We start from the raw sequence: 20,998 nt of genomic DNA on the forward strand, positions 1-20,998 counted from the left end.
TATGGAGATTTCCAAAAAAATTAAAAATAGAAATTCCATACAATCCAGCTATCCCACTACTGGGTGTTTATCCAAAAAACTTGAAATCAATTATCCAAAGAGATTTATGCACCCCTGTGTTCAATGCAGCATTATTCACAATAGCCAAGATGTGGAAGCGACCCAAGTGCCCATCCATAGATGAATGGATGAAGAAGATGTGGTGTGTGTATACACACACACACACACACACACACACACTGGAATACTACTCAGTCATAAAAAAGGACAAAATCATCCCATTTGCAACAACGTAGATGGACCTTGAGGGTATCATGTTAAGCGAAATAAGCAGAAAAAGACAAATACTGCATGATTTCACTCACGTGGAAGATAACAAATACGTGGATAAAGAGAACAGATTAGTGGTTACCAGAGGAGAAGGGGGTTGGGGGAGGTGGGCGAAAGGGATAAAGGACCACATATGTATGGTGATAGATAAAAATTGGACTACTGGGGTTGAGCACAATGAAGTGTATTAAGGAATTGATAATAATGTACACCCAAAATTACACAATGTTATAAACCATTATGATCCCAATAAAATTACTTGAAGAAAAATTCTTAAAGGATACGTAATTTTAAAGGGCCTTTTGCCCTCTGGACTGTGAACACTCGGTATTTATTGCCTACAGTTGCTTTGGCTTTGAATATGGCTTTGAAAGACAAAAATCTGATTTCTTCTTTTAGAACATAGGAAAGTAATACTCTGAAATTAAATTGTGATAATTTATGTGAAAGATACTTATCAGTATTTTGTTTGTTTCTCCATAGTTTTAAACTTTTAAATAAGAATTTTCCCAAATATTAGTTTATAAGTAGTCTGTCAGAAAGGGAAATATTTTATTAAAACCCATAATACATTTGTTTGACTAGAGCCAAGATCTTGGCAGTATAGGAAGAAATCATTAGATTTATATAATCAGTAAAAAGTAACACTTAAATAGGTATTTGTAGGAATAGTTGTTTTTACATGAATGTTGCATTTGTTTTTTTCCCCCAGAGGAACTAAATTAGTAGTTATGTATCTAGTTTCCTTACCTAAGAAATAATGTTCATTGTCTTATTTTTAGGGGTTGCAAAGTCAACTACAGAGGCCATGCAAGAAAGGCACATAAGAAAAGCAGGCTAGTGATACACGGAGAGGGTAGTGGGGTCTGGGACAAAAGAGAGTGTATGTGACTCATTTAAGTGCATTTAAATTTCTTTAAAATATTGTGCTATCCAAACAAAAAAGCTTTTCTGTGTGACTCTGCAACCTCTGGTTTCTATTTATTCAACAATAACAAAAATTTATTGTTTGTATTTGGATTGTTTTTACAATATGTTTGTAATTATTGTGCTCATCTATCAATATATTTGTACAGGCTGCATGGTATTTTGATAAATTTAAAAAAAGAGAAACCAACAAGGTGAAAGCATTCTCACTCCATTCCTGAGCCTTTTCCTCGTGGCTAATCTTAGTCCCTATGATGATACTCAAGTGAAGGGTTAGAGTCATAAATGGGGCGAAGAGCAGAGATTGTATATCTTGACAGTTGCATCTAATCAGCTCTATCAAAATAGAACTTAAAATCTGGATTTGAGTAGGATTTTGAGAGAATTCATATTTTCCAGCTTCATTGAAATTTTAGCCCCTTATATTGGGTTCACCAAACAAAAAACAACCAAAAAAGACAGTGTATCTTGTGCTATTCATTGTTCGATATATTTATATATCTTACCTTTACAGCCTGAGGAAGAACTTGATCCTGAAGAGAGGGACAACTTCCTCCAACAGCTTTATAAGTTTATGGAAGACAGAGGTATTTTCATGCTCATTATTTAAAAGTAGTTATTTGTTTTAGAGTTTGACATTCTAGGTTTATGCATTATTTGTGTTAGAATCATGGGTTTATGGATTTGGATTTCAAGTAAAGGCTAAGAATCAGTTACAGCTGACAATAGTTAAGTATTTGAAATAAAAACAACTATTAATATCTATTTGGAGTAGAAATATATAGGAAAATAGTTTTGGTATAATTAAATTTAGTTTCCTTGGGACTTATAAAACCAAAAAATATTATAATAATATTTCAGTAATAGAAAGTGCATGGTCATAGTGTTAATCGACATTTAATTGCTGATGCTGTCTTTGTGGCAAATAAACTAGCCAGATCCTTGGTCTCAAGAAGTTAAACATAGTAGGAGATTGGTCCCTATCTAAATAGAATAGGATTTCTAATAGAGTTAGAAGAAGTACAACCTTTAGAAGTCACCACACTTCTTGATTACAGTAGTCCTGGAAAAATCCTCGGATAAATTGTTCCCAGACTTCTGTGGCCTTCAGAAATCATCCTTCAGATTACAGTTCTAACGTTTGCATTAAAGCAGTGAAAATGGGACCATGGCCTAAAATGTACCCTCTCCACTGTGTGTGTTCTTCCCCAGGCGTGTTGAACCAGCAACATTGCTGGCTCCTGCTTGCATTCCCAAGGTTTAGTTTAGTTTTACCCAATTTAGTGGCAGTTAGAGAGGGATTTTATCAGTTGTGGGAGTAAATCTAAAGACCACCATAATGCTATACAAAGAATATAGAGAATCTTTCGTGTTGTCTTATATAGTTTAAGGTTCTTTAAATATATGCCTCTGATTAATGAAATTTGGGGAATTAGAAATTGATAGCTTTATTTTCAACTTAGTATTTTCCATTTGAATAAACATTTTCTTTCTACTCTCTGATATTAAAAAGGTACTCCAATCAACAAACCACCTGTTTTGGGCTATAAGGATCTCAATCTCTTCAAACTCTTTAGACTGGTTTATCATCAAGGTGGCTGTGACAATGTAAGTAAGCACAGAATGAAAAGTTAAGTCATCTGATGTTGCACTGTTCTATGCACTTTAGGTGATAAACACATTTCTTTAATGAACATAGAATATTAGTGTGAAGATTATTTCCTTTTGCAAATGTTAACAAATAAAAACTTAATTTTCCAGATTGATAGTGGTGCTGTATGGAAGCAAATTTATATGGACCTTGGCATTCCTATTTTGAATTCAGCTGCTTCCTACAATGTAAAAACTGCTTATAGAAAGTAAGTAGAACAGTTTATTCATCAAAGAATGCATATTTACAGGGAATATGTTCCATTTAATTTGTTAACAATGAAATAAGAACACATCAATCAAAGAACATTAAAGTTAACGAAAGTGTATAAAAAGATTGAGGTTAATAGATACTTGTGATTGAAAGTTATTGCAGTGCACCAGGTCTGCTTTACTCCATTTTCCAGGCTGTCCTGATCTGCCTTTCAGAATCAGGGATGCAGGCAGTCTTCCTAGTCTGAAATGATGGTACATCTTACAGAGCTTTATTTTTTGTGGTGAACAACCTTCATATCAAAAGTATGATAGCTCTGCTCAGTTATCACAAGCTCAGATTTTTCAGGAAGAAATTTTGTGATCAATACTTCTGTTTATAATCCTATGTAAAACACCAAGAAATTAGTAACATAGAAAAAGTACTTTTTTAAAAAAAAGGCTTGAGTTTTACTTTTTAAAAATAATATGTTTAATAATATAGTATTCAAGTTAAATGTAAAGACTTAAGTTTTCTTAAAATGAAATATTGTTTATTTAGGTATCTCTATGGTTTTGAGGAGTACTGCCGTTCTGCAAATATTCAATTCAGAACTATTCACCACCATGAACCAAAAGTAAAAGAGGAAAAAAAAGACTTAGAAGAATCAATGGAAGAGGCTCTAAAAGTAGATCAAGAAATGCCTTTAGTAGAAGTGAAGAGTGAGCCCGAGGAAAACATCGATTCAAACAGTGAAAGTGAGAGAGAAGAAATAGAATTAAAATCTCCGAGGGTAAGTAGTTAATAGTAATTTTATCTGGTTTATTTGATGCATTATTTTAAATTTTTTATTATGGACATTTTCAGGTATACACAGAAAACCTCCAGTGAACCTAGTTTATCTTCTGGTATTTAGTTATGCTTCAGCCAGGCTAGCTGACCTCCCTTCCTCTAAAGATATCACGTATTACTGCTTCTTCCTGCAGACCGTGCCCCGGTCAGCCTCAAATACTCACTTCCTTCAAGTCTTCTGCTAAAACGTTACCTCACTGAAGCCTCTCCTGGTCACCTCATCTAAAGTTGTAACCTACCTCCTCTCTTGGGCATTCGCAGTCCCTCTACATTGCTCTTTTTATCTGTCATTTACATATGTATTCTGTTTATTATTTGTTGTTTGTCTTACGCCACTCTGTACACTCACATCCCGTGAGGGCAGGCGTGAGCATTTATCCTGTTTGTTGACAGATCCAGGTATCTAGAACAGCGCCTGGCACCTGTAAGGACTTACCAAATCGCTGTTGAGAGGGCGACTCTCCTCTTTATGACACCTGTGCCGCAGCTGGGAGGGAGCTGTGCTGTCTGTCACTCTGCCGCGCTTGTGGCAGTGCTTCCCGCTCTGCCTGGTTTTCTAGTCACGTGCACGCTGGTTTTCTCTTCCACCTCCACTCTTCCTGTCCATTACCATGTGAGTCCCATGCAGGAACGGTCCTCCGCTGCTTGCTCACTGTTGAATGGTATCTACATAGTAGAATTCAAGTTTAGAAGGAGAAGGAAAATTATCACACTGTCAAAGACGTTCAGTACTAGAATGTCTTACTTTTTAGTGAAATCATTTTTAGTGTAAGAGGAGGTGAAATCAACTTCTCTTTTATTTACTCAGAAATAATTTTTTAAATCCCTTCTGACTCTCATCTAGCAAATGGAATCTTCTAGTGAATTTTATAAAACATCCAAATTGGTTTCTTTTCTTTTTTTAATTTGTATTTCATTTTTAATTTTTAAAAATTGTAGTAAAGGGCTGCCCCGATGGCATAGTGGTTAAATTCATGCACTCCACTTCGGCAGCCTGGGGTTCGCAGGTTCGGATCCCAGGCATGGACCTGGCAATGCTCATCAAGCCATGCTGTGGTGGTGTCCCACATACAAAATAGAGGAAGATGGGCATAGCTGTTAGCTCAGAGGCTACTCTTCCTCAAGAAAAAGAGGAAGATTGGCAATAGATGTTAGCTCATGGCCAGTCTTCCTCACCAGAAAAAAAAAATTGTAGTAAGTAAACATAACATAAAATTTATCATCTTAACCATTTTGAAGTATACAGTTTAGTGGCATTAACTGCATTCACATTGTTGTACAACCATCACCACCATCTATCTCCCGAACTTTTATGATCTTGCAAAACTGAAACTGTGTCCATTATATAGTAACTCCCCAATCCTTTCTCCCCCAGCCTCTGGCAGCCAGCATTCTACTTTGTCACTATGAATTTGACTACTCAGGTACCTCATATAAGTGGAATTACACAGTATTTGACTTTTTGTGACTGGCTTATTTCACTCAGCATAATATCTTCAAGGTTTCATCCATATATCTGTCAGAATGTCCTCCCTTTTTTTTTTTTTTAATTTTTATTGAGTTAATGATAGGTTACAATCTTGTGAAATTTCACTTGTACATTATTGTTTGTCAGTCGTGTTGTAAGTGCACCACTTCACCCTTTGTGCCCACCCCCCACCCCACCTTTCCCCCAGTAGCCACTAATCTGTTCTCTTTGTCTGCATTTTTAAATTCCTCATATGAGTTGAGTCCTACAGAAATTGTCCTCCTCTATCTCGCTTATTTCACTTAACATAATACCCTCAAGGTCCATCCATGTTGTTGCAAATGGGGTGATTTTGTTCTTTTTTACATCTGAGCAGTATTCCATTGTATATATATACCACATCTTCTTTATCCATTTGTCTGTTGATGGGCACTTAGGTTGCTTCCACGTCTTGCCTATTGTAAATAATGCTGCAGTGAACATTGGGGTGCATGGAACTTTTGGAATTGCTGACTTCAAGCTCTTTGGATAAATACCCAGTAGTGGGATAGCTGGGTCATATGGTAGTTCTATTTTTAATTTTTTGAGGAATCTCCATACTGTTTTCCATAGTAGCTGCACCAATTTGCATTCCCACCAACAGTATATGAGGGTTCCTTTTTCTCCACAACCTATCCAACATTTGTCACTTTTTGTTTTGGTTATTTTTGCCACTCTAACAGGTGTAAGGTGATATCTTAGTGTAGTTTTGATTTGTGTTTCCCTGATGATCAGCGATGATGAACATCTTTTCATGTGCCTCTTGACCATCTGTGTATCTTTTTTGGAGAAGTGTCTGTTCATATCTCCTGCCCATTTTTTGATCGGGTTGTTGGATTTTTTGTTTTTGAGTTGTGTGAGTTCTTTATATATTATGGATATTAACCCTTTGTCAGATGTATGACTTGCAAATATTTTTTCCCAGTTAGTGGGTTGTTTTTTTGTTTCAATCCTGTCGTCCTTTGCCTTGAAGAAGTTCTTTAGTCTGATGAAGTCCCGTTTGTTTATTCTTTCTGTTGTTTCCCTTGTCTGAGGAGACATGGTGTCCAAAAAGGTTCTTTTATTACTGATGTCAAAGAGTGTACTGCCTGAATGTCCTCCCTGTTTAAGACTGAATAATATCCCCGTTGTATGTATTGTGGACACACCTCCTTGTCATTACACAAAGACCTTCCTCATCTCATGTAAAACGCCTGTGGAGCACTGCACAGTGTGAGTGTACAGAAATTTGCCTTCCTCAAGATTTTCTCCAATCTTTCCAATTACAGAAAGTGCTGCAGTAAATATGCTTGTAAAATATCCTCCTCATTTATCTGAGTATAGAGGTCAGACTTCTAGAAATGGACTTTCTGGCACAAAGGTACACAGACCTAAATTTTGATAGGTAACAGCTGCTCTCATTAGTCTACCTGTAAATACATAAAGAGCACTTGCTCTGCATGAGGCACGTCTAGACCTGAGGGGACAGAGTGAGGAAGACAAGGTCCCTGCCCTTGAGGGGTCTACATTCTAGTTCTTTGTGATAAGAAAAATACGTTCCTTCTTTTTCTACCTTTGCAGGTTAAATAGTGCACATACTCAGGAGCTAGGGAAAACATTTGTTATCTGGGATATTAATTGTGAAGTATTCTAGTGCTCCCTAAGTTGTTGGCTCTTTGTTTATCCTCACTTTATTCCAAGTAGAGCAGAATCCTACCAGGGCATACAGGTTGACTTGAAGGAGAATTTAGGAGATAATGAAATGGCTCACCAGTTTGACAATCAGTTGAGCATGCAACAAGAGGCGGGATAGAAGCTTCTAGGGGTAGAATAAGTTACTGCTGGCCCACTGAGCTCTCCAGATACTTATTCAAAGAAATGAGCTCACTTTGTGGCCATTGATGCAATTCAGTCCTTTTAAAATATAGTCACACAGAAATACAGTGATAATGTAAATTCTTTCTTTAAAAACGGTAGAATTAGGAGGCCAGCCTGGTGGCATAGTGGTTAAGTTCATGAGCTCCACTTCAGTGGCCCAGCATTCACCAGTTGAGATCCTGGATGCGGACCTATGCACTGCTCATCAAGCCATGCTGTGGAGGCGTCCCACATACAAAACAGATGAAGATTGGCACAGACATTAGCTCAGGGCCACTCTTCCTTGCCAAAAAAACCCACAAAAAAACAAAAAACAGTAGAATTAGAGACCACAGAGCTTTTAGAGTCTATAATTTAGGGGGTTGATTTATTATTATTAACTTGTTAAATTGGCATTTAGATAGTTCCTTTAAAACTTTTATTGTAGTCCAAAAATATGAAAAATGAGGGGCTGGCCCAATGGTGTAGTGGTTGAGTGCATATACTCTGCTTCAGTGGCTGGGGTTTGCAGGCTCGGATCCCAGGCATGAACCTAACACACCACTCATCAAGCCATGCTGTGGCAGCCATCCCACATACAAAATAGAGGAAGATGGGCATGGATGTTAGCTCAGGGCCAAACTTCCTCAGCAAAAAGAGGAGGATTGGTGGTGGATGTTAGCTCAGGGCTAATCTTTCTCACCAAAAAAAAAAAAAAAAAAAAAAAGTGAAAATTAGAGAATAAAGGAGATATTTTTACTTTTTGTATAGTATGAAGCCAAGGATCATAGTAGACCTGAACATAAGTGATTTACATGGGTTATTCTTTTGCTTTCGAGAGGAAGAGAATAGTACGCAAGAGTTGCTGGGTTGTCATTATCATGTCTCAAACCAGAAAGAAGACTAGTTGTTGTTGTGAAGGTTTAAGAAAAAGATACATTTTTCTGCTTTTTACCCGTTCATAGTGATAGCTATTTTAAAGCTTTTATCCCTTCTACTAGGGACGAAGGAGAATTGCTCGAGATGCAAATTCTATTAAAAAGGAAGTTGAAGAAGAGAAAACAGAAGACAAATTAAAAGATAATGATTCAGAAAATAAGGATGTAGATGATGACTATGAAACTGCAGAGAAAAAAGAGAATGAGCTACTACTGGGGAGAAAAAATACACCAAAGCAAAAGGAGAAGAAAATTAAAAAGCAGGAGGGTTCTGACAAAGACTCAGATGAAGAGGAAGAGAAAAGCCAAGAGAGGTACATTATCTTGTGTTTGTTCTCCAGAAGCACCTGTCTGGGGTACGGCAGTGCACTGTTCCTGCTTAGAGATTCAGGTTTGAGGGATGTCTTCTTATTGGGACTTCCGTTCCTCTTGTCTAATGAAGGTGAGACACATTGTGAAGATGATGTGTATCGCCTTTCGGAATTGGAGAATATACTGGTCGCACCATTTTAATAGCACTTGTGCCCTAAACAGTGGCCTCAAAGAAGGCTGCGCCACCCAGTCAAAAGAAAGGTCCTGCAATTGACAGCAGGGAAGGGAGCTGGAGAAAAATGGAGGAAGTGGACAAGAGGAAACAGCGACAGCAAAAATTCCATTTTAAAAAAGGTACAACGTGGGAAAGCTAACAGACACGGGTGCACAGTACTAGCAGATGTTTCTGTGTGTTAGCTTCGTCTGAGACGTTTTCTTTTTCAAGTGATTGTGTTAGAGTAAGTGGCATGCACCCCTGATTCTAGTTTGGAAAAAACATTCCTGCCCCACATCACAATTAAATTTCAGCTTTTTAATGTCCATCCTGTTTGCTGTTGAGTGAAAACTGGTTTTTTTCCCTTGTATTAGACATGTATGGACTGAACTGAATTAAAAATAACCAAAGATTAGGCAGTCCAGCTAGATCAAGGTGATGTCCAACCGTGTTTAGTTGGCCATTTCTGTGTTGTCAAATGGGTTTACTAATTTTTAGATACTACTAAAAAATGAATTTTAATTCAGCAACATTAGCGTAACACACTTAACTTGTAACATAAGCTCTCCTCCATAGTTATTTTTCGATTATTATATGATGCTAAATTTTCTAGAAGTTTGAGTTGTTAAGCAAAATTTGGGCAAAGCAGCCTGCTGCATCCAATTGGTGCCTGACACTCATCTGAAAATTAACCATTGAGAAAATATCTGGAAAAATAGGAATGATTGGTGAGTTGGAGAGGTTATTTTGTGATTCAGTACAAATGAGTACAGGAAGCTATCACGATTACATATGAATTAGATTGGTGAATAAGAAAGTTCTGTAGTGAAATACTACTAGGGTTAAGAAAAGTGGGAGAAAATAATTGGACAATAAATTTAAGCAGAGGTGAACTACTTAAAAAGAAGGGCCTAATTATAGTTTGATGTTTTGCTAAAAATAAGCATCAAAATGTATTATAGTATGTATATAATACGTAAAACACGTAACACATATATATACACACACTGTGGTTTAAAAAGCCTTTATAGTTGATATGTAAATAGAACAAATATTTATTTTAGAGAAAGAAAATTTCAGACTTGAATATGAAGAACAATATTTCCTTTCATTAAATAAAAATTGAATATACAGATAAATATAGTCTGTATTCTCATTTTATAGCAGGAATCATGGAAATGACATTTTTATCTATAGAGATTTCTGTTGTAAGTAGTTTCTCAGTGTTTTGAAATTACCTAATCAGTGATAATTGGAAGGTGCCCTTGGAGAGAAAACAGTCCCACTGCTGATGAGTTGTCAAAGCTTCTTCCTGTCAGGTCCCCTTGTGGTCTCCAAAATAACGCCCTGTGTGTATTAGAGAGCACAACACCTCCTCTTATGCTTTTAAAACTGTGACACTAGAATGTTCTTTGATACTGATTTCTTCTGAATCCCTGCAGGGCTAATAAAGAATGTTTATTTGTAAAAATATTAAAAATATTGTTGGACCTCCTCCCTATGTGAATCTCCTTTGTGCCTGATTATCAAAACAAAGAAAAGCTGATGGGAGATGAGTAAAAACAAACAGAAATCAATACAAGATATGCAAAGCTTTATTCTCCTGTACCCATCCTACAGATGCAAGTGATCTAATATTCGGACTTCTGTTGTTTCTTTGTTAGGGTGGGGAAACCTTTAAATATAAACGAGTTTAAAAGATAGGGTTACTAAGATTTTGCCCACCAAAAAACTAGTCTTGCTAAGAACCGTTCTAAATTGAGCAGAAAGTAGTAGTAAAGTAGATTTAAGACAATTTAGTGTCAGGAAGTTACAAACTCTCTTTAGGTCGTTTTCATATATAAGGTCGCACTTGAGCATGGGTCCTAAAGACTATTTCAGAGCATACTATTGTTCTTTTGTTTTATCAAAAGTGATTTATTCGCCTCCACATCATCATTGCCTGTGATTATTGATTGGCCTTTACGAAATATGGACTTGCTTTGGGACGGTGCGCCTTTACATAATACATAAATTCCTTAGTGAGTAGTCCATCAGAATCTTCTCCTTCTCCTCCTTCTTCTCCTTCTCCACTGACATGCTACTAAGGTGATACGTAGGTCGTGCCTGTTCTACATGTTGGGTTCTTTTAGCGTATATGATTTTGTTTTCCATTAAGTAATTAGTAGCATTATCAATGTTATAACTTACTGCAGGGAAGAAACTGAAAGCAAATGTGACTCCGAAGGGGAGGAGGATGAGGAAGACATGGAACCCTGCCTGACAGGAACCAAAGTGAAAGTAAAATATGGACGAGGGAAAACGCAGAAAATCTATGAAGCCAGTATTAAAAGCACTGAAATTGATGATGGCGAAGTTTTATACTTGGTACATTACTATGGGTGGAATGTCAGGTAAGCAAAAATGTGTTTTCTTATTTTGAAATTTCTTTCATTGGTTCAAAAAGATCAATTTAATGTTGTGAAGAACTTACAAGTAGTACATACGTATGTACAAAGCACACCTTGTAACTATATTTTCCAAGACTTCCAACTTTCTTAGTCTTTTAGTAGCTGTGTCAGTACTTCCAGCCAAAGGTCACCAGGATCATACCTAAATTTGAACAAGCTGGGTTTGTTATTTGTTTGCAGTGAGGGAGAATGCACAGCTTGGGGAACCACAGGGCACATCGGTAAGAGTGCATTAGATGAATCAGTGAAGCTCAGGGCGCCACCTTTGGGAGTAGCAATAGCCCAGGATTCTGTGGAAACATCCTGCAGAACATGGCAGGGAGCCAGGCCCGTAGCTCCAACAGTGCAAGTGGTTGTTTTTGTTTGTTTGTTACGTTTATCAGAAATCAAGCCTGAATCAAGCATTGTAATAATTCTAACTTGGTTAATTAATAAAAAAAGAATGTTAGCTAGGACTTAGGTTTGAGCTTCTGTTAGGTGGCTTTGGGGAGAGTTTAAGGAAATGGGGCTTCGCTCTAGATTGGATGCTGTAAAGAAGTGGAGGTAATTCTGTGATTGGTTATCTTAATAAATCTTATCCACAAAGAGAGAAGATTAGATGAAGGTTAATGCTGTAGTTGGTAAAGAAGCAGCAATCACTCGGTCAGGAAAAAAAGGGTATTTGGTCACTTTTATGGCTTGGAGCATGTTCCTATATTTTCTGTGTTTAGACTCGCTTAGGGAGTGGTCTTATTTTTGTCTTGATCCGTCATGGTCATGGACCAACCTGTCTGATGTTGATGTTCTGTGAAGTTGTTCGTGTTCAACAGGAGATCAACAGCACGTAGCTGTGGGCGCCAGATCAGCTCTGTAGCAACACCGAGGCCCCACTGATAGTACCAGGCCAGCCTCTGAAGGGCAGGGACTCCTGTTCTCTTTCTCCTTTAGAAGGTCTTGTGTCAGGGCCGGCCCGGTGGTGCTGCGGTTAAGTGCTCACGTTCCGCTTCAGCGGCCCGGGGTTCGCCGGTTCGGATCCCGAGTGCAGACATGGCACCGCTTGGCAAGCCATGCTGTGGTAGGCATCCCACATAAAAAGTAGAGGAAGATGGGCACGGATGTTAGCTCAGGGCCAGTCTTCCTTAGCAAAAAGAGGAGGACTGGCAGCAGTTAGCTCAGGGCTAATCTTCCTCAAAAAAAAAAAGGTCTTGTGTCATCTGATATCTCTTCTTGCCCTGTGTTTGCTTGGAGCCGGAGTGCTCCAGGCTTCCCTACACACTCGATGTATCCTGTGCTATGCCTCAGGTCCCTCATCTCTACACTGGGGAAGATAAAGTACCTACTTTATAGAGAAGTTGTGAGAAATGGTGCTAATACCTATGTTAACATGCAGAGTGCCTAGAACAATGCCGGGCCCTTCCTAAGTGCTCCATACATGTTATCTGTTTTCTTTAGTGAGGGAGAGTCTGCTTTCTTTCATCTCATATCATTTTAAAAGAGTGCGTTTATTGAGTAGCCTATAAAACTTTAAAGTTTATTTTCTCTTTTCTCAAACCAACCCCTGTACCCTTCGCATTTCTGCCAACACTAAAGACAAACTTTTTGGTCTGTCTCAAGGTTGTTTGTATGTATGTTTTGAATCCAGGAGGAAAAGGCTACATTTCCAACTTTGAGTCACTACCTTGCGGGTGCAGCATGTTATAGCTTTCCTTTTCTTCAGATTCTGTTCAGGTCACAACCATCCACTCTTACATGACTGTGTCCTACTTTCTAGAATTTTCCCTTCCTATCATCGTTCTCTCTCACCTTTTTAATGTTGTGCTGTATGACTCTTCTTAACAGTCCTTTTATTATATGCTCATGTTCTTCCTAACTAGTTACCTAACTGGTTACTCACATGGCTCAGGGAGTGTTTTTGTCCCTCCATTCTCCTAAGAGCTGGTACAATTCTGGTCTGCTTATTGAGATGGAGCCACAGTAGTTCCTAGAGAATCTAAAATTGGATTTCTAAAACAGGGGAGCGTGTGAGGGGGTCCTGGTCTCTAGTTGAGAAATGCTGGGACCAGCCTCAGTTGACAACATCAATGCTGGAAGCACCTCCATGACATACCATGGTGACCAGGCCGGTGTGGCCTGGACTAAGTGTACCGGATCAAGGCTGTGCTTTTTGGTTGTCTGGTGTGTCCTGTGGAAGTTTGGAATTGGGCAGAGCCATTCACTCCTTTGTTAGCCCTGGACCACATACATACCCCTCTTATTGCACTTCCAAGACTGAACTTGATTTGACGGTATGTCTGTCGTCCACCCCAGACTGTGAGTTGCATGAGAGCAAGGTCTTTCCTTGTCTTCTCTATTATTTTCTACATACTTTCTCATACAGCACCTGGGATGTTAGTAGGCCCTCAGTAAATGTCCAAATGAATGAATATTTCTAAATGAGGTTAAAAAGTACAGATACTTAAAAGCCTGATAAAAATGCTCATAGCCAGTCCCATTTTAAAAGCTTACAGTTAATCCAGGAGGAGATAGTTTTCAAACCCTGGTATAAGTAGTCGTGGTACCATGTCACTGAAGCTTGTGCGTATCGGGACTGTGTCCTTCCTTTGCACGGCTCCATGGTTACTGGGTTACAAAGCGAGGGTATGGTTTCCATCAACACGGTGCAGTTCAAAGCAAGGACTGCCTGCAGTCTTTTTGCTTAAATGTTCAGATTTTGGATTTTGATTGAGCTCTACAAATACCTATATATTTACCTAATGTAAGAACTGCTATTTAGTTCTAGAAAGTTTAATTTCTTATTTGCCCCTGATTTGTGACTTGGACTATTGAAATTCAAAAGTGATATCAATATTTTGGAAAAAGGTATAAGGGAAAATGAGGAGTTTTCAACTTGAGCTAAACAGAATAAACTTAGATAAAGGAAATGAAATATCTCTAAAAAATTTCAGAGTCTTAGAGGTGATATAGTTCAGAATAAAATTTTATTAGAAATACTAGAGGCTAGAGAGAGTTCTGGGAGTATAAGAGAGTTGAAAAGGACTTCATAAAGTAATCTGAAACTGATCATATTACAAATTTGAATTTACCTGACTTATATTTGCATTATTGGGTCAATAGTATGAATTCCAGTGCAGAAACAGCTATTTCATTAAACTCCGACATGTGAGAGGTTGTGAAAAACAAAGCAGTTCAGACAGCCTTAAGTCTGCTCTCTGTAAGCCTGTTTATCCTAAGAAATTCTCTTGCCTTGCCTGGTGGTGGCAGGTATAGAAAGCACCTAGCACAGTGGCTGACACATGTTAGCAGCAAACCAGCCCCTGTGCTCTTCACATTTTTACCAATATCAGAACCAAACTCTTTAGTCTATCTCACTCTTGTTTTTATTTGGTGAATAGGGTACTATTGTGAATTTTTTATATATTTTTTATTTTAAGGTATGATGAATGGGTGAAGGCTGACAGGATAATCTGGCCTTTGGACAAAGGTGGACCAAAGAAAAAACAGAAGAAAAAAGCTAAAGTATGTACATAGATTCATATCCTTTATGATAAGTACAGGAATTATTCATATTGTATTCTGTATTTTATAAATCTTATTTTCTCATTATATTATCATCTTGATTCTTTTAAGATAATTGTGATTTTCTCTCTTATAACCCAGAAACTAAAACAGTAAAGAAATTAAACATATTACTACATTCTTTCTGGAAAGGTAAAAACCAGCGACTTAGGGCATAAACTTGAAACCCAAATGCCTAAGGAGGCTATAGAGAAAAGTGGTAAAGTAAGACTGATCATGACAACAAAGAGGTCACGTTCCTCATCCAGGGAGGATAGGCCTGACTGTTCATTTTGGTGTGAGATGCTGACCCAAGATTGCCAGACATTAGGATTTTTCAAGACAATTGTATTTTTTTAAATGTGAAATCTGATTTTTAAATGTTGGAAGCTAATACTGAATTTTAAAACACATTTTTGCTGGCTGGTTGTACCCTCGTCCGCACTCTCTAGTTTCAACTTTTGCTGTAGAGATTTGTCTAGTGTTTGTCTGTTTTTTTAAAGAATTTTTTTGTTTATTTATTTATATAGTGTTTGTCTATTTGATGGTAGAGATCTTTCTTTTCCTCAGAGAAGAGTAAGGAACAAGCAGAGTGCTGACTAGTTGTACAGCTCTTGAGCACACTGACTCTGACCTTCACAGCATGACTGCAGTGTCACATCAGATTCCTCTAAGTACAAAATAGGTTAGAAAACCATTTGTTATTAATTGTATTATAATATTACAAGCACAGATTAGGAGTTGACATGTAAAATACAGTCATGCGCCACAAAATGACGTTTTCATCAACAATGGACTGCATATATGAGGGTGGTCCCATAAGATTAGTACCATACAGCATAGGTGTATAGCACTCTACCATCTAGGTTTGCGTAAGTGCACTCTATGATATTCCCACAACGATGAAATCACCTAACGATGTATTTCTCAGAACATATCCCCATGGTTAATCGATGCATGGCTGTAGCTAATCTTTTTGAGTTGTTTTCCTTGGAGAAGCAGAATCTTCATTTTTCATAAGGCATTGGCCTTTCTCATACATTTTCTTCTTGTTATCCAGAATAAAGAAGACAGTGAAAAGGATGAAAAGAGGGATGAGGAGAGGCAGAAGTCAAAACGGGGACGACCTCCTTTAAAATCTACTCTTTCATCAAATATGCCGTATGGTTTGACTAAGACTCCCAACAGTGAAGGAAAATCAGGTACCAGAAGCGCTTGCAGCAATATGCCAGACAGCTCACCTCTGTCAAATGGAATGGAAGGTGCTCAATTTTGAGGATCATTGATTTTTTAAAAATCAATAATATAGATAATAAAACTTCAGCTGTGTGAGAGATTCATAGAAAGTGATCTAGGTTTTTCATCTCATGTGATTTAAACTACAAAATTTGATGGGAAGAAAATGTTTATTTTGCTATATCATGTTTATTTAAAATTTAGTGATGTTTTACTTTAAGAATACTTTATCTTGTCAACATCATAGGGTTATTCTGTTTTAACAGAGGGTGGGTTGACAAGCCATGCATCGTACTCTGTCCTGCACTGTCCTTCAGAGCACACACCAAGCTCTCCTGTAATTCAGTGCTGTTCACCTAGGATTTTTCAACAAGGCTTGAGACCACGTTATTCAAAGAGAACACAAACTAATGTGGGATAGGCATGTTTTGTGATGTGTATGGTTGAACATATTTTATTCTGCCTTTACCTTTTTCCCACTTTTTTTGGTATGGTTTTCCATGTAATTTAAGAAATGTTAAATAGTTGTCTTACATAAAAATTTCCCTCCCTTCAAGAAAGAAGCTATTCTGAATTACAGGATTGCCATTAGTCCATGGTGGTGCTTGTGTGTAAATTAGAAAAGGGCATTCTTCCTCCTCTTTACTGCCATCTGCTGGAAGATCGTCATAACACACAAATGCAAGATGTCCACAAAGTGAAGACGCCCTCTTAGGTGGCATGTCCTTGTGCAGTGTACAACCTACAGAACTATACATAGTCTTGCAAAACTACCTCATGAAAGGAGTTCTTTTTTAACATGAGAACAAATGAATTCTAAATTCTGTATATGGTAAAAACCCACAAAATAAAACTATATACCTTTTCACTTAAAAAAAATACATTTAAATTTGCCTTTTTGAACCTTAGAATATGAGCACCATGTGGACAGATTTTTATATTTTACAGCTCCTATACAATACAGCCTTAGAACCCTACTTTATTATTTTAAAAATGTTCTGACTTACAGAGAATGATTTCTTTTGCAAGAAGGTACCTTGCCTATACCTTCATTTCTCTTAATCAGAGGAATATGTAAACTGTGAGAATTCAAATTGCTCATTTTGTACATCTCTTTTTTCCAGAATTATTTTAAGTAGAATGTCATATTCCTTTCTAAGGACACAATGCCCATCACATTTATTAAGCAAGTACCTACTAGATCTCAGATGAAACCACTTACTACGTTAACATTATATCTCAGCACTAGCCCTTTGACTTTTCTAAGGGTTGTTGTAACCTACATATGACACTGGTGGAAACTGCAAAGTAGCTCTTTACAGAATTGAGATAGTAATATTTTCTATGTTATGTATTTTTATATGGAGTTTAATTTGAAATCTTGCCCTCCCCCCCAGGCCCCCCGTTTTTGGCACAAGTGTATGATTTATTTTATATCAGAAATTTCTACAGGGAGGTATTCAGAGGTACATGATTAAGAGTTTTGTTTCTCTTTGGTAGAATTTTTATTGTAAAATTACATTGGTAATTAAGATAGAAACCTTTGTAATATAATAATATTTCCTCTTGCAGACTCTTGTTCATCTGATAGTGAAACAGAAGACCTTTTAGAAAAGAATTTGATGAATGAAGAACTTTCTCCTGATATTAAAGAAGAACTAGAAAAAAATGAAAATTTAAATAATGATAAACTGGATGAAGAAAGTCCAAAGATTGTTGCACATATATTAAAAGAAAATGATAGGACTCAAATACAGCCTTTAGAAACCTTGAAAGTAGAAGTTGAAGAGAATGAACAAATAGTACAACTTTTTGGAAATAAAGTGGAACAAGTAGAAGAAGTTAAGAAAGAGGCAGAAAAATCACCTAAAGGAAAGGGAAGACGAAGCAAGACAAAAGATCTTTCTTTAGAAATTATAAAGATTTCGTCATTTAGCCAGGATGAAGCAGGAAGTGAACCTCATATAGAAGCACAGAGGCTAGAATTTTCTTCATTAGACAGTAAAAACTTTTCTTCTGCTCCTGAAGATGAAATTGACCAATGTGCAAAAGAAAAAAAGTTGAAACGGAAAATACTGGGACAGTCATCACCAGAGAAAAAAATAAGAATTGATAATGGAATGGAAATGACAAATAGCATATCTCAAGAAAGGACCAGTGATTTTGTTGCATCTGAGGGAATGAAAAACTTAAACTTTGAACACCACTTCGAAATAGAAAATGAAGGAATGCCATCGTTAATAGCAGAGTCCAACCAGTGCATTCAGGAACTTAACAGCGAAAAATGTGATAGTCCAGCTGAAGAAACTGTCAATACTCCACTCAAAGAAGAAGAGGATGCAATGCCTCTCATTGGTCCTGAAACCTTGGTTTGCCATGAAGTCGACTTGGACGATTTGGATGAAAAGGAGAAGACCAGTGTTGAGGATGTGGTAGTGGAAAGTTCAGAGTCTAACTCTCTGGTTTCCGTTCCGCCTGCCGTACCTCCTGTGGTCCAGCATAACTTTTCAGTCGCTTCACCACTGACTCTCAGCCAGGACGAGTCTCGAAGTATAAAAAGTGAGAGTGACATAACCATTGAAGTTGACAGTATTGCTGAGGAGTCTCAAGAAGGTCTCTGTGAGAGGGAAGCAGCAAATGGGTGTGAAGCCAGCGTTGCCTCTGGTGCCTGTAATGTAACTGTCCAAGAGAGAGAGAGCAGAGAGAAGGGTGAGGACTTCCTAGGAAGAAAAGCAGCCTTTATGTTAAAACCAAAAAGTACTAAGTTAACAGTTGTAGGGACTGCTGATCTGTAAAGCACTTTTCCGTCCTTCCTCCCTCCCTTCCTTTCTCTTTAAAAAAAAAAAAAAAATATATATATATATATATATATATATATATATAAAATTATGTAGAGTACACAGGAGAATAAATATACTTGCTCTTGATTTTTCTCAAGTTCTCTTTGTCCCCTTGTTTCAGGTCAGAAAAGGCCAAGTGATGGAAATAGCGGATTATTGGCAAAAAAGCAAAAGCGTACACCAAAGCGAACAAGTGCTGTAGCCAAGAATGAAAAGAACGGAGCAGGTTGGTACTCTTCAGTGCTAGCTTTAAGACAGAATTAGTCTTTTCAGCATTTTGTTGGCTTGATCATTTGTGTCAGTTTAAAGATAAATTTGGTTTATTCTGAAAATAGCAGTTTTTCCATTAATTTTTAATCTGAAGGTGCTTGTCAATTTTATTTAGAGCTGGGAGAGCTGTAATTACTTTTTATGCTTATTTCATTTGTATTTCTTACATAAAGCAGTTTAATATTAACATATTTGTGAATCTTGAACAAAAGAAAACATTTGCTGTGGTAGTAAAAGCAAATTAAGTTTACATTTCTGAATGAGGTGTTTCCTTTAATCTATAAAAGCTGATTTCTAAATAGTATCATGGTAATTTTAAAACATGGGGAAATAAAGAAAATTCTTACTGAAACCAATAAGAAAATTAGTATATCAATAAGAATTGAATAGATTACATGAAAAACAGACTTATGTTTGACAAAGAATAAAATTAAGTTGTAGAGTATCGTAGAAATAAACATGGTTTATTTTGACAAATTAAAGTTTTACCTCCAAAACATGCCTTCATACAAGCCTGAAAGGGAAATTCTAGGTTACAGTAGATACATATTCTAAGGAAGGAGCATATAATTTATTTAAGATAAAAGCGATTTCAGATGAAAACCTTTGAGCCACATTTCAAGTTCTCAGTGGTCAGAGGTGGCTACCGGCTGGACAGTACAGACCTAGAGTGGAAGGAAGAGTGATGGAAGATAAGACTAGAAAGGTAGAAATTTCAAGGGGAAGATGAGTAACTTTACAGTACATTAGCCTGGCAGACACCACTTTCGTCAAATGATCAAAGTGAACACCACCAGTAATGGGACAAATTGAAATCAGGTACCTGAAAGGATGCAAGAAGAACTTGGCAGTGTATCTATGATATTCCTGTCAAAGAAGCATAACCTAAATGTAATCAGCAAATTCAAACTGAAGGATATTCTATAAAATAACTGGCCTGTAATTTTAAAAATTGTTAAGATTATGAAAGTCAAAGAAAGCAGAACTATGCCAGAATGAAGGAGACTTATGAGATGGAACAATTAATTGCAGTATATGATTCTCACCTGGATGATTTTGCTATAAAGGACATTATCGAGTCAAGTAGAGAAACTTGTTTGGGACCTGGGGATTAGATGGTAGTAATAAATCTGTGTTGATCTCCTGATTTTGATGGTTTTATCATGGTTCTGTAGGAGTGTGATGGTTTTAAAAACATCCACAAATTTGTTGATGTTCTTCCCTTCAAAAGGCAAAGCCTACTTCCCTCCCCTCGAATGTGGGCTGAATTTAGTGACTCACTTCCAACTAGTAAAATAAAGTGGATGTGATTGAGTATGACTTGAGAGAACAGGTCACAGAAGGCGCTGCACACTCCTCCTTGCTCTCCCTCGCATCACTTGCTCTGGGGGACGTTAGCTGCCATGTGTGAGGACACTCAGGCAGGCTCTGGAGAGGCCCACACGGTGAGGAGCTGAGCATATCCTGCCAACAGCCATGTGAGTGAGCCATCTTAAAAGCATGTCCTCCAGCGCCAGTCAAGTCTTCAGAGACCACAGCCTTGGCTAAAAGCTTGACTGTAACATCACAAGATTCCCTGAGCCAGAACCCACAGCCACACTGCTCCCAGATTCCGACCCTCAGAAACTATGTGAGATAGTAAACAATTGTAATTTTAAACTGCTAAGTTTGGGGCTAATTTATACATAACTAACATAAGGAGAATGTTCTTATTTGTAAGAAATAAACACTGAAGTACTCAAATATGGCAAGGCAACCTATCTTCAAATGAGTCAGAAAAACATTTTTGTGTGTGTGTGTGTGAGGAAGATTGGCCCTGAGCTAACATCTGTTGCCAATCTTCCTCTATTTTGTATGTGGGATGCCACCACAGCATGGCATGGTGTGCATGTCCATGCCTGGGATCTGA

The 20,998-nt window shown here is 37.5% G+C and overlaps 1 protein-coding gene across 8 annotated transcripts in view; it reads left to right on the plus strand.

Annotated features, from left to right (window-relative positions):
• ARID4A (AT-rich interaction domain 4A) overlaps positions 1 to 20,998 on the plus strand; it is a 68,243-nt gene that overhangs the window by 37,997 nt on the left and 9,248 nt on the right. For 5 of the 8 annotated variants that reach the window (XM_070594267.1, XM_070594269.1, XM_070594270.1 and 2 more), the window contains 10 exons: positions 1,772 to 1,844; positions 2,771 to 2,865; positions 3,019 to 3,116; positions 3,662 to 3,893; positions 8,297 to 8,547; positions 10,955 to 11,152; positions 14,620 to 14,704; positions 15,804 to 16,005; positions 17,552 to 18,688; positions 18,941 to 19,045. In XM_070594267.1, the coding sequence (XP_070450368.1) occupies positions 1,772 to 1,844; positions 2,771 to 2,865; positions 3,019 to 3,116; positions 3,662 to 3,893; positions 8,297 to 8,547; positions 10,955 to 11,152; positions 14,620 to 14,704; positions 15,804 to 16,005; positions 17,552 to 18,688; positions 18,941 to 19,045 (2,476 nt within the window). The remainder of the gene's footprint in view (positions 1 to 1,771; positions 1,845 to 2,770; positions 2,866 to 3,018; positions 3,117 to 3,661; positions 3,894 to 8,296; positions 8,548 to 10,954; positions 11,153 to 14,619; positions 14,705 to 15,803; positions 16,006 to 17,551; positions 18,689 to 18,940; positions 19,046 to 20,998) is intronic. The other 3 variants (XR_011533038.1, XM_070594268.1, XM_070594271.1) reach the window with 1 other exon arrangement.

This window comes from Equus przewalskii, chromosome 25 (genome assembly GCF_037783145.1).
Source record: "Equus przewalskii isolate Varuska chromosome 25, EquPr2, whole genome shotgun sequence".
NCBI lineage: Eukaryota > Metazoa > Chordata > Mammalia > Perissodactyla > Equidae > Equus > Equus przewalskii.